Source organism: Salvelinus namaycush, chromosome 24 (genome assembly GCF_016432855.1).
Source record: "Salvelinus namaycush isolate Seneca chromosome 24, SaNama_1.0, whole genome shotgun sequence".
In the NCBI taxonomy this organism is placed as follows: Eukaryota; Metazoa; Chordata; class Actinopteri; order Salmoniformes; family Salmonidae; genus Salvelinus; species Salvelinus namaycush.
Genome location: NC_052330.1, coordinates 10,627,192 through 10,639,188, shown reverse-complemented (window position 1 = coordinate 10,639,188; position 11,997 = coordinate 10,627,192). Strand labels below are relative to the sequence as shown.

General features: G+C 41.6%; 1 protein-coding gene across 1 annotated transcript; it reads right to left on the bottom strand.

Annotated features, from left to right (window-relative positions):
- Nucleotides 1-573: 573 nt before the first annotated feature.
- On the bottom strand, nt 574-10,802 carry LOC120019496 (transmembrane protein 200A-like). Its single transcript, XM_038962795.1, has 2 exons — nt 10,316-10,802; nt 574-2,722 (listed from the first exon to the last, which is right to left on the bottom strand). The coding sequence occupies exon 2, from the start codon at nt 2,700-2,702 to the stop codon at nt 1,200-1,202; it is 1,503 nt and encodes a 500-aa protein (XP_038818723.1). The 5' UTR covers nt 2,703-2,722; nt 10,316-10,802; the 3' UTR covers nt 574-1,199.
- Nucleotides 10,803-11,997: the final 1,195 nt, after the last annotated feature.

Here is an 11,997-nt window from a genome sequence, read left to right as displayed (position 1 = left end):
TGTCTTTCTAATTGCAGTCAGATAGACATTTCAGCTTAAGAAAACATGGAAAATATATCAGATCCTGAACATGCACATGGCACAGTTTCTCCTGTTCGTATTGACAATATGCAATCCTTGTTTAAATATCAGGCTTCCTGGAAGTCGCACACATCTTGGTTCACTCCCCCTCCAGATGGAACCATCTTATGAGACTCCTCTCTACTCTGGCAGCTCCCAATTCGATACTCCCAGATCTCTTATTATTCAACATGGGAATGCTATTTACTTCCTTGCCAAAGATAAAATATTTTCCCTTCTCAACAGATTCAAAGTTTGTGGGGCGAGAAAGCAAATGTTAGGAGAATTTCTCAGTTCATTCACTTTCAGAATTCAAGAGACGAAAGGAACATCAGAAAAACAGATGCGAGCAGAAATACTCTGTACTGTTTATAGTATTGATTCTATCTTTGTGTTTAAAATACATCCACTAAGGCAAGGTTACATACTTTTCTGTGAATACATAGCACATTTCCAAGGCGGTGGAGAGCAAAATAGTATATGCTATCATTAAAGACAAATGTTACTCATTGAAAAGCTTAATTTTATTCGGAGAAATTTGTAAATGGTACATTTTACGCCTTTTTCTTTAAAAAAAATAGCAATGTGTGTTGAGAACAATACATTATTAAAAGCTCCATAGCAAAATATCTAAACAACTCTTGTACGTACACTGACCAGTTTGAACAAAAAGTACAGCGTGTTGCAACAACACACAGACTATAGAAACGTGACAAGAAAAACCACAAGTTAATGGTGTAGGTTTCTGTACTTCTAAGTTCACTTTGAACCTAATTTGAAAAAATGTATGAATTGATTTGTGCTGCAAACAGCTCACACACGTAACACAGCCACTCTTTCTTTAGACTGCAAACAGACGGACTACCTGAGAGCTCCATCCCAAAACGACATGTGATCACACTTACAATTTACAAAGCAACACTGACAGTGAACAGCTAGAATTGTATTGCAGAATGATCTTGTCACACAAACAAACACATTGTTAGATTTAGGTCCAAGTAGTGGGCTTCATATAGCCTGGAACCAGATGTGTTTGTGCTTTCTTGCCAACTCATATGGTCCTCATCAGGTGGAAATGACCATAGGAGTTGGCAAGACAGCACAAACACGTCTGAGACCAGGTTTTGTAAGAGTTCCATTTAAAACCTGGTCTCAGAGCTCCCTCGTTTCATAGTGTTGCTCATGAACTGCTTATCGTGTTCAAAGCTGAGGTTATTGTGAGACCTGGAGATCATGAGCAGTTTCTCTTTCTTGGTGTAATCCTGTTTGACTGCTACCTGGGGCAGCTGCAGTCTGTCCATAGGATCCTCCTTGTTCTCCAGCTTCATGTAGCCTTTACTGTTGCTGCGGTCCAGCCGGGGCCAGCTGGGATGTTTCCTTTGCTCTGGCTTCACTGTTAGGGTGGTGGGCCTTCGATCCAGGTCCAGAGACTTGGAGTGAGAAGACAGCATGTGGAGGGAGTTGTTGGAGCCGAAGTCCTTGCGGGCAGTCCCGGGGGACAGGTACCTCCCACTGGCAGAGCCTGCGGACAGAGAGCTATGAGAGGACGAGAAGGAGGGGGACTCTGTGGCTGAGTTACTCCTGAGGAGCATGACGTCGGGAGGTTTGTAGGCTTTGGCAATGTCTGCCGGGACAGGCACAGCCAGGGACTCCACAGAGGGGGGTCGGGACCTAACACTAATGTGCTCCAGGTCCTCTGTGATGTTGTCCATGTCAGGCTCGTCGATCACACAGTTGTTGAGCTTGATAACGGGCAAGGTGAAAGCGCTGATCGAGGACGAGACGATTGACCTGGTCTGGCATCTCTTGGGGAAGCTGCTCTTCTCGTCCCTGTGGCGGCTGCCCTCATGCTGCAGACCAAAGATGGAGCCAGAGCGCTCTCTGTAGAATGAAGGCAGGAGACCATGCCCCCCTTTGGCCTCGTTGAGAAGACCCTCCTCGTCCTCCGTAGAGCTGGCCCTGCGAGACACCCTCACATTGTTCCCCATGCCGGGGAACCCTAGCAGGGTGTTAGCAGCAAGCTTGGAGGCACACTGGTTCTCATAGGTCCGGACCTCATGCTCCCTACAAGAGCCTGAGTAGGCCCCGTTCATGTACTTGTGCTCTTTGATCCTCAGGCTGTGGATGTCGATGACGGTGGAGTACATGTCTCTCATGTGGATCACCTTGGTCTCCCGGTCCCTGTTTTCGTGCAGGATGGCATTGGCACAGATGAAGATGAAGATACCGATACCCATGGTGAAGGGGCCAAGCATCTTCATCTTCTCAGAGTGCAGGTGCTGCTCAAAGAACTGGGCCAGTGTACCGCTTTCCTCCCGGGTCACCCTAGTGTCGTTGGTGGATAGTTTGGCGTTGGCCGCTGCGAGGTCCTCTCTGTGTGGCCAGTAGCCCAGCACGGCCATGGCGATGCCCATCAGCAGGATCAATACACCCAGGATGAGGAAGAACCCAGAGGCAGAGTAGAGGCGGATCTTTCCCCTGACCACCACAACGTCGGCCCTGGGTTTGCGCTTGGCCCTCCTCTTCTCCTGGGCCTCTCCTGGGGCTGGGGACTGGATGGGCAGGTGGTGTTGGGAGCGGGCTGAGTCCTGCCTCTTCAGTGCAGCAAGGTGACCCGTAATCACTCCACCAGCTGAAATCATCACTACCGCTGTCCACGGCCCTGTAAAGACAAACAGAGAAGGGAAGTGAGACGCATCTGGTATGTTTACTGATGTCTCTTCTCTAGTTGCTGGGTTGCTGGCACTGTCCTCCTGGTATTCCCATGGTGGGAGGCAGAGCAACCTTAACCTTTGGGGGGCGTCATCAAGCTGGGAACAGCATCTGCAGAAAGCATTAGCTTGCTTTGGTAATTAAGAATGATGACAATTATGTTCTAATATTAATTCTAGTCACAGCCCGTAGGCAACAATTCATCTGGCATCTGGTGTTTGCCCTCTTTGTTTTTCCTCGCTAAAAGAAAGGAGGACTTTTTTGGAAGCCAAAATGATGATTGAAATGGCAAATTGCTTTATGTTTGTGAACGAATGAATCTAGATTTATCTGTGATATAGCACTTTACATTTACACATGCCCCCTGCCTTTTCCGCTCCAGCTGTTTGTATCTCTCTCTTATATACTGTGGGGAGAACAAGTATTTGATACACTGCCGATTTTGCAGGTTTTCCTACTTACAAAGCATGTAGAGGTCTGTCATTTTTATCATAGGTACACTTCAACTGTGAGAGACGGAATCTAAAACAAAAATCCAGAAAATCACATTGTAGGATTTTTAAGTAATTAAATCTGTCACTCTGTCTCGCTTTCTCTCTTACACACACCACAGACAAGCACGCACAGATTCTCTTTTCCAAATTACTCCATCTATTTGTCATCTCAGGAGGAACATCTCATTTCCTAGTAGGGTTTAAAGAAATATAAGAGGCCGTTACTTAGTCCCTATGATGTTAAACGGATCTTAAATTAGAAAGTATAGAATTAGTTATGGCAGTCTATCAATGGAGATGACTCACAAGGGACCTTGAAATATTTTACAGTAAAGTAGAGCCTCAGCTAACACAAGCAGCACTGGTCAGTACTACTCAGTACTCAACCGTACTGACTACCATACACCATCATATTTCAACATTTGCCAATGGACCGTGACAATCAACTTATGGGAGAAATATGTTATCTTTTTAGGAACGGTCATCTCATTCAGTGTATCCAATAAAACCCCTTCAAAAGTACCGACAACCAGGTTGAAGGCAGGAGAGGTGCAGTAACATGGTGCTTCACCAAGAGGTGGGTGGAGGGAATCATCAACATCCTCTCTCTGTCAGCACTAACAACAGGAGGTACTGTAGTGTGGACAGGTTGTCATGTTTACACACCAGAGTGTGTCCGAGGAGCACACTCTCGCTCTATAGGGAATATTTACACTACCGGTCATAAGTTTTAGGTTCTTTATTTTTACTATTTTCTACATTGTAGAATATTAGTGAAGACATCAAAACTATGAAATAACACACATGGAATAATGTAGTAACCAAAAAAGTGTTAGACAAATCAAAATATATTTTATATTTGATTTTCGATATTCTTCAAATATCCACCCTTTGCCTTGCTGACAGCTTTGCACACTCTTGGCATTCTCTCAACCAGCTTCACCTGGAATGCTTTTCCAGCAGTCTTGAAGGTGTTCCCACATATGCTGAGCACTTGTTGGCTGCTTTTCCTTCACTCTGCGGTCCGACTCATCCCAAATCATCTCAATTTGGTTGAGGTCGGGGGACTGTGGAGGCCAGGTCATCTGATGCAGCACTCCATCCCTCTCCTTGGTCAAATAGCTCTTACACAGCCTGGAGGTGTGTTAGGTCATTGTCCTGTTGAAAAACAAATGATCGTCTGTCCCACTAAGCCCAAACCAGATGGGATGGTGTATCGCTGCAGAATGCTGTGGTAGCCATGCTGGATAAGTGTGCCTTGAATTCTAAATAAATCACAGACGGTGTTACCAGCAAAGCACCTTCACACCATAACACCTCCTCCCTCAGTCCTTTACTGTGGGAAATACACATGCGGAGATCATCCGTTCACCCACACCGCGTCTCACAAAGACACGGCGGTTGGAAACAAAAATCGCCAATTTGGACACATTTCCACCGGCCTAATGTCCATTGCTCGTGTTTCTTGGCCCAATCAAGTCTCTTCTTATTATTGGTGTCCTTTTAGTAGTGGTTTCTTTGCAGCAATTCGACCATGAAGGCCTGATTCACACAGTCTCCTCTGAACAGTTGATGTTGAGATGTGTCTGTTACTTTAACTCTGTGAAGATTTATTTGGGCTACAATTTCTGAGACTGGTAACTCTAATGAACTTATCCTCTGCAGCAGAGGTAACTCTGGGTCTTCCAATCCTGTGGCGGTCCTCATGAGAGCCAGTTTCATCATAGTGCGTGAATGTTTTTGCGACTGCACTTGAAGAAACTTTCAAAGTTCTTGAAATGTTCCATATTGACTGACCTTCATGTCTTAAAGTAATGATGGACTGTCATTTATCTTTGCTTATTTGAGTTGTTCTTGACATAATATGGATTTAGCCCTATTTGGTTAAAAAAAAACATATTCTGTATACCATCCCTACCTTGTCACAACACAACCGATTGGCTCAAACGCATTAAGAAGGAAAGAAATTGCAAATAAACTTTTAAGATGGCACACCTGTTAATTTTGTCATGTAATCCGTTACATGTAAGGGATTGCAAAAAACGGTAACTGTAATCTGTCCATTACCACCATAAATATTGTTATCAGATTACAGATACTTTTGAAAAACTAGATGATTACTTTTAAATTCAGAAAGGATGCTCAATGATATTCAAATCAGCATTGACAATTTTTAGCCATGTTTTTACCACCTGAGCGAGTCTGACCACAAGTCAGAGACCACTATGATGACACACCAAATGTTTTTTAAATTACTTTATTGAACCTTTATTTAACTAGGGAAGTCAGTTAAGAACAAATTCTTATTTACAATGAAGGCCTACCCCGGCCAAACCCTAACCACTTTTGGCCAATTGTGCGCCGCCCTATGGGACTCCCAATCACGGCCGGTTGTGATACAGCCTGGAATCGAACCAGGGTCTGTAGTGATGCCTCGAGCACTGAGATGCAGTGCCTTAGACCGCTGCGCCACTCGGGAGCCCTGATAGATCACGGGAAAAGAGCAGGAACAGGCTTTTGTATGCTACAGTCCGAGCTATGTCTTCCAATGGTGCGGCTGCTGTCGGCATCCAAAGATTATTCAACTTGAATAAACGCTTGGAGGTAAAGATGACAGCAGCGATGTAGTTTACGGCGATATGGATATCACTTATTATTGATATCTACATAGCGCATTGATGTGAATCACACTGCTACTCTCTCATTTAGCTATTTGTGCCTTACGGATTGTTGTTGTTGCGGATGGCTGTTCACAAATCTAAATGTGTATTTGAACCCAATAATGGTTGAAATCAAGAAGCTTAAGCTAACTATCAATCATTGTTTTTGAAACCAGTCGACCGCCAGTGAAAAATGTGCTCTTGCAAATGCTGCATAGTGCGGATTCAAGCCTATGGAATAAAAGTGGGGCTTTTATTGCTCAATCTAATTCATGCTGGTAAAAAAAGAAAATCCATAGGTCTAATGGACACATGCATTAAGAAGGAAAGAAATTACACAAATACATTTTTAAGAAGGCACACCTGTTAATTTTGCACACTTTTGATAGACTTAAAGGGGCAATCTGTAGTTGCTACATCCATTTTTGTATTTATACAGTTGAAGTCGGAAGTTTACATACACGTTAGCAAAATACATTTAAACTCAGTTTTTCACAATTCCTGACATTTAATCCTTGTAAAAATTCCCTGTCTTAGGTCAGTTAGGATCACCACTTTATTTTAAGAATGTGAAATGTCAGAATAATAGTTGAGAGAATGATTTATTTCAGCTTTTATTTCTTTCATCACATTCCCAGTGGGTCAGAAGTTTACATACACTCAATTAGTATTTGGTAGCAGTGCCTTTAAATTGTTTAACTTGGGTCAAACGTTTCAGGTAGCCTTCCACAACCTTCCCACAATAAGTTAGATGAATTTGTCCCATTCCTCCTGACAGAGCTGGTGTAACTGAGTCAGGTTTATAGGCCTCCTTGCTCGCACGGTTTGCAACTGCACATGGGGACAAAGATCGTAGTTTTGTGAGAAATGTCCTCTTGTCTGATGAAACAAAAATATAACTGTTTGGCCATAATGACCATCGTTATGTTTGGAGGAAAAAGGGGGAAGCTTGAAAAAGCGTGTGCGAGCAAGGAGGCCTACAAAACTGACTCAGTTACACCAGCTCTGTCAGGAGGAATGGGCCAAAATTCACCCAACTTATTGTGGGAAGCTTGTGGAAGGCTACCCAAAATGTTTGACCCAAGTTAAACACTTTAAAGGCAATGCTACCAAATACTAATTGAGTGTATGTTAACGTCTGACCCACTGGGAATGTGATGAAAGAAATAAAAGCTTAAATAAATCATTCTCTCTACTATTATTTTGACATTTCACATTCTTAAAATAAAGTGGTGATCCTAATTGACAGGGCAGGGATTTTTCACTAGGATTAAATGTCAGGAATTTTGAAAAACTGAGTTTAAATTTATTTGCTAAGGTGTATGTAAACTTCTGACTACTGTTCAAAAGTTTGGGGTCACTTAGAAATGGCCTTGTTTTTTAAAGAAAAGCACATCTGTTGTCCATTAAAATAACATCAAATTGATCAGAAATACAGTGTAGACGTTGTTAATGTTGTAAATGACTATTGTAGCTGGAAACGGCTGATTTTTAATATCTACATAGGCGTACAGAGGCCCATTATCAACAACCATCACTCCTGTGATCCAATGGCACGTTGTGTTAGCTAATCCAAGTTTATAATTTTAAAAGACTAATTGATCATTAGAAAACCCTTTTGCGATTATGTTAGCACAGCTGAAAACTGTTGTTCTGATTAAAGAAGCAATAAAACTGGCCTTCTTTAGACTAGTTGAGTATCTGGAGCATCAGCATTTGTGGGTTAAATTACAAGCTCATTGTAAACATTGTAAATGTAAACAAACACTATATAGCCTCATAACATGGTTAAAACAAAACATTTTATATCACGGATGGTCAGTCCTTGCATCCATAGCTTTTTCTATTAATCTGAGAGTGGTTACATTTCTCCAGGCCCATCCCTCAGCTTTTTTACCAAAACAGAGGCGGGGCGACCGTTTTGTTATTGTTTCATCTGTGGATTTGCCCTTTAAACAGCTGCATACTATCAAGATATCAAAGTGTCACCAACAAAAAGGTTAACAATAGGCCTATAGCAAATGCAGCATATGACATTCATTTTTCACATGTACTGTAAATAGCACTTCTCAGTATTGCTCAAAGCATGCCATTCCATGAGGGCAGCATTTATTGTTCAACTGGAATCAATGAGTCCAATCAGTCCTCCATGACAACAAAATCACAAACAACAGAGTAGGGCTAGCTAATATGTCCTTAGTTTTGGGGTTATGCTCAGGTAAAACAATTTAGCTAATCTATACTTCCATATTTCCAAGTCCTATTCTTGAAGATCAAGGTGTGTAACATTTATTGGAATGACTGGAATTCTGATAGACTTGTTTTTAATGTAAAGTTATAATTTAATCATATTATTATATGTAATAGAAAGCGATGGGTTGGAAGAAGCCTACATAACTTTAACATCCATAAATGTAGCATCCAAATATGGCCAGTTATGTAAACTTTAACATTGATTTATCCTGCAATAGATGTTGTTCAATTGGTAACATACATGTTAGTCTTCTCTAATGCCTCTTAAGGGGAAAGTAATCTCAAAGAAACGGAAGGTAATCAGATTACTTTACCGAGTTTGGGTAATCCAAAAGTGACTTTATTTGATAACAATTTTGGACAGGTAACTAGTAACTAACAGATTACATTTAGAAAATAACCTACCCAACCCTGCATCTGAGTAGATCCCTCAAGGCACTTCCTTAGTAGTTTATGGTCACTGCACATGATTGCATGGTGAAAATACTAGATGTCATATGTTCGAATCTACAAAAATTTGTTATTCCCATTGCAGACAGAGAGGAGACTCTTGGGCGGATGCATGACAGTTGTATGACCCACTTCTCTGACTGTATCCATCCCCCCCCACCCAGTCCCCCCCCCCCAGCATTAGGTCTGAAAGCAGGTGTGGGTGGTGTAGCCTTTTGATGTCGACTTATCTAAAGTTCACCATTAAATACCAGGATGAGGCGAGAGAGGAGCAGTGGGCGGCAGGGGGTGGATTATATCAATAAATCGGAGAGTGCCGTTCCTGTTGACTTTCTTTTCTTCTTTTTAACGATGTGTTTGGAACATAGAACATTGCTTGAATGCCACATATTTTTTTGCAAAAGGACACACAGGAAATCTAATAAGAGTAGGACAGCCCATGAGAATCATAAACATCCGTGGACGTGAAAAGACTATTCTGTCAGAGATAAAAACAGAATAGATGAAAAACAGACAATAATATGTCAGGGTGTCAGTGAAGATATATGTCTGTTGAGTGTTGAAAACCAAATCTGGTCTTCTCAGATTGTAATGTGTCAAACTTGACATGAGTTTAAATGATCAGATAACGCAAAATTCCCTTGCTGCTTTGGCAAATGATTTATTGACTGCAGCCATAGCAGATGAGATGAGGAGGAGGATTGTGGTCAGGGCATTATTGGTGTGATCAAGGGGGCAGCCTGGTCTCATAGACTAGACGTAACATAGTAAATGTACATCTGTGACGCTAAACTAGTATGATATGTTTGGTATGGTTACATAAGACAGATGGTGAAGTAAGTCAACCATTCCCATAACCCTAACCCTAACCCTTTAACCTAACTCCTAACTTTAACCCTAACCTTAACCCCTAACATCTAGCCTAGCTAACGTTAGCATTATCCACCTAGCTAACATTAGCCACAGCATATTGTTATTCGTAACATATCATATAAAATGGATGATACCATATGAAACATAACATATCACTCTAATTGGAGTGTCTCGGATTTACATTTACTAGGTTACATCTACCCATGAGTCCAGGTTGAAGTGGGAGGTGTTGTTCCAGACGCTGCATAATGTCTGGATTAGAGAGTGAGTGCGAGAGAGAGAGAGAGAGAGCCGTGTCAGTAACTTCTAGACGGGCGCGTGTATGCAGTGTGTGGGTGGGCGGTGTAATGGTACCGCTGGTTCCAAGAAAATGAATCATTTGCACAGTAATGCAATAAACAATAATACAATCAATCACTGCATGTGCACGTGTAGAGATACAGTATGTAAAACCTACAAACACCAGATCAATAGAATATTTGCAGCTATGTTCCCATTTTCATTTAAAAAATGCCTGCAGGGTAAATTGTTTAAAACAGCTATGAATAATAGCCTGTGATGAAACGATGGGAAGGAATTTTGAATTCACCAGAATAAAAGAAAAATTGAGAGATCAAAGTGGTGAGAAGGATAGAAATGATATTTGCTACGAGCGCAGCTCCATGAGACTACCCAGTCAATGGATTCGATAGATAAAAACATCTGTTTAAATAAAGGTTCAAATAGAACCATGTAAATAATCGTTATTTTATTACAGAAAAGGCCATCGAGGACAATACGTTTTTCTTGAAGAATAATGTAATTGTTTCTTACCTGTAAAATATGGTGCTTCTTTCTAGCTGGTGTTATTTGCCCATTACGCATGGAAAATGATAACGCAAGCCATGTTTCTCAACACTCATGGTTGGCTTGCTATGTCCGTTTGTATTCCCATTACATCTATAATCGAGTGCCGATACGAAAAAGAATAAACTTCCAAAGAGAAAAGGTTTCAATGTTTCGCTCCATTTCCAAAACGCGCACCTGGACTGTTGGCCACACGGCTGTACTAACTGCTCCAAGCTGCGCAAGGCGCAGATAATGTCTACTATTGTTTTACTGTCAACCTTCTCAACTTTTTGTCACTAAAGCCCGGTGATCCACACACAGTCGACTATAACAAAGCAAATCCGTGTTCTGTTTAGCCCACTAACATTAACGTATTCACATCTGGGAACAAAGCGCTGTGAATCCTTTAGGAGTAGAACCAAGACGCCTTATCATGTCCACTTTCATTTCCTCCATGGAATGGTAGCCTGTAGATAGGCTCTCTCCACCAGCTGGCTTCAGCTCGGATTAATGCATTTATTTGGGATGTAGACTAGGAAAAGCATTGTACTCCCACAGTGAGTAGAAAAAAACAAGAGAAAACGTATTTGAATAATATATGCGTGGAGAAGTCAAGCATCTGAATACAATATTACCATAATAGTTTACAATGTCCCCAATGCAAAGACAGGAATTGATGCAAATATTGATAATAAGTAGTAATCTAAGCTCCCTGCATGTTGCTTTCAATCTGGAGATGCAAATGATTGAGTTAACCAAGTCCTTTGATGATGACCATTTAAGAATGCAATCAGTTATAATGTCTCCATAACACAGATATAATAGCCTATATAGCCACTGAATCCAGATGAAACTCATTCCCTGTTCCTACTGCCTACATGCTGTGATGAGCAAGCACACTCAGAGTAAACAACCAACTGTAGCTTATTGTAGCAGGAGCAATTAAAGGGTTAAAAGCCCAGAGATCTATATCGAAATGTTGCAGATGTTTGAGTCTGTCATTTCCTGTGTTTATGCAATGCAAGTCTGGCTCAACTGGATACCAAAAAAAAAACATATTCACTGGGGGCTTCGAGAGAGCTAGGGCTTAAAGTGTACGTGGCTGGGTTTTTATAATAATTTCTCCACTGTGATACTGCCTAAATGTTCTCATTTGAAATGGGACTAACCCAACTTCTAGTATTGTTAGGTTCCACTTCAGCCTTTGGGGTTGAGGGGCTGAGAAAGGGTTTTAAAGAGGGGCTACGCCTATTCTGTCTCCCAACCCCTCTGGTCCTTGTTTGGAATTCTCAGGGTTTGTTAAATGGGGAGATTGACAGCATTGTTAAGATGGTGCCGAAGAGAATGTCTGACGTGTTACATGCCCGTAACAAATTGTGCTATTTTGTTTGTTTTTTTGCATTGTTTGTAACTTATTTTTGTACTTATTTTGTACATAATGTTGCTGCTACCGTCTCTTATGACTGAAATAACTTCTGGACAGCACAAACTGGAAGAACCTTTTTCCTTTAACGAGTCCGACGAGAAACTGCTCTCCCGGGAACAGGCCCAGATCCCCGTCATTTGCATGGAGAAAAGACGGAGGAAAGGAGGACGAAGATCAGACTGTCTTTTGAGAATCCATAGGTGAGAGAGTAAACTCCCACTACCATCGATTCTACTTGCTA

Coding starts and splice junctions, on each gene's coding strand:
- LOC120019496 (XM_038962795.1), bottom strand. CDS start 2,702: ATGATTTCAGCTGGTGGAGTGATTACGGGTCACCTTGCTGCACTGAAG.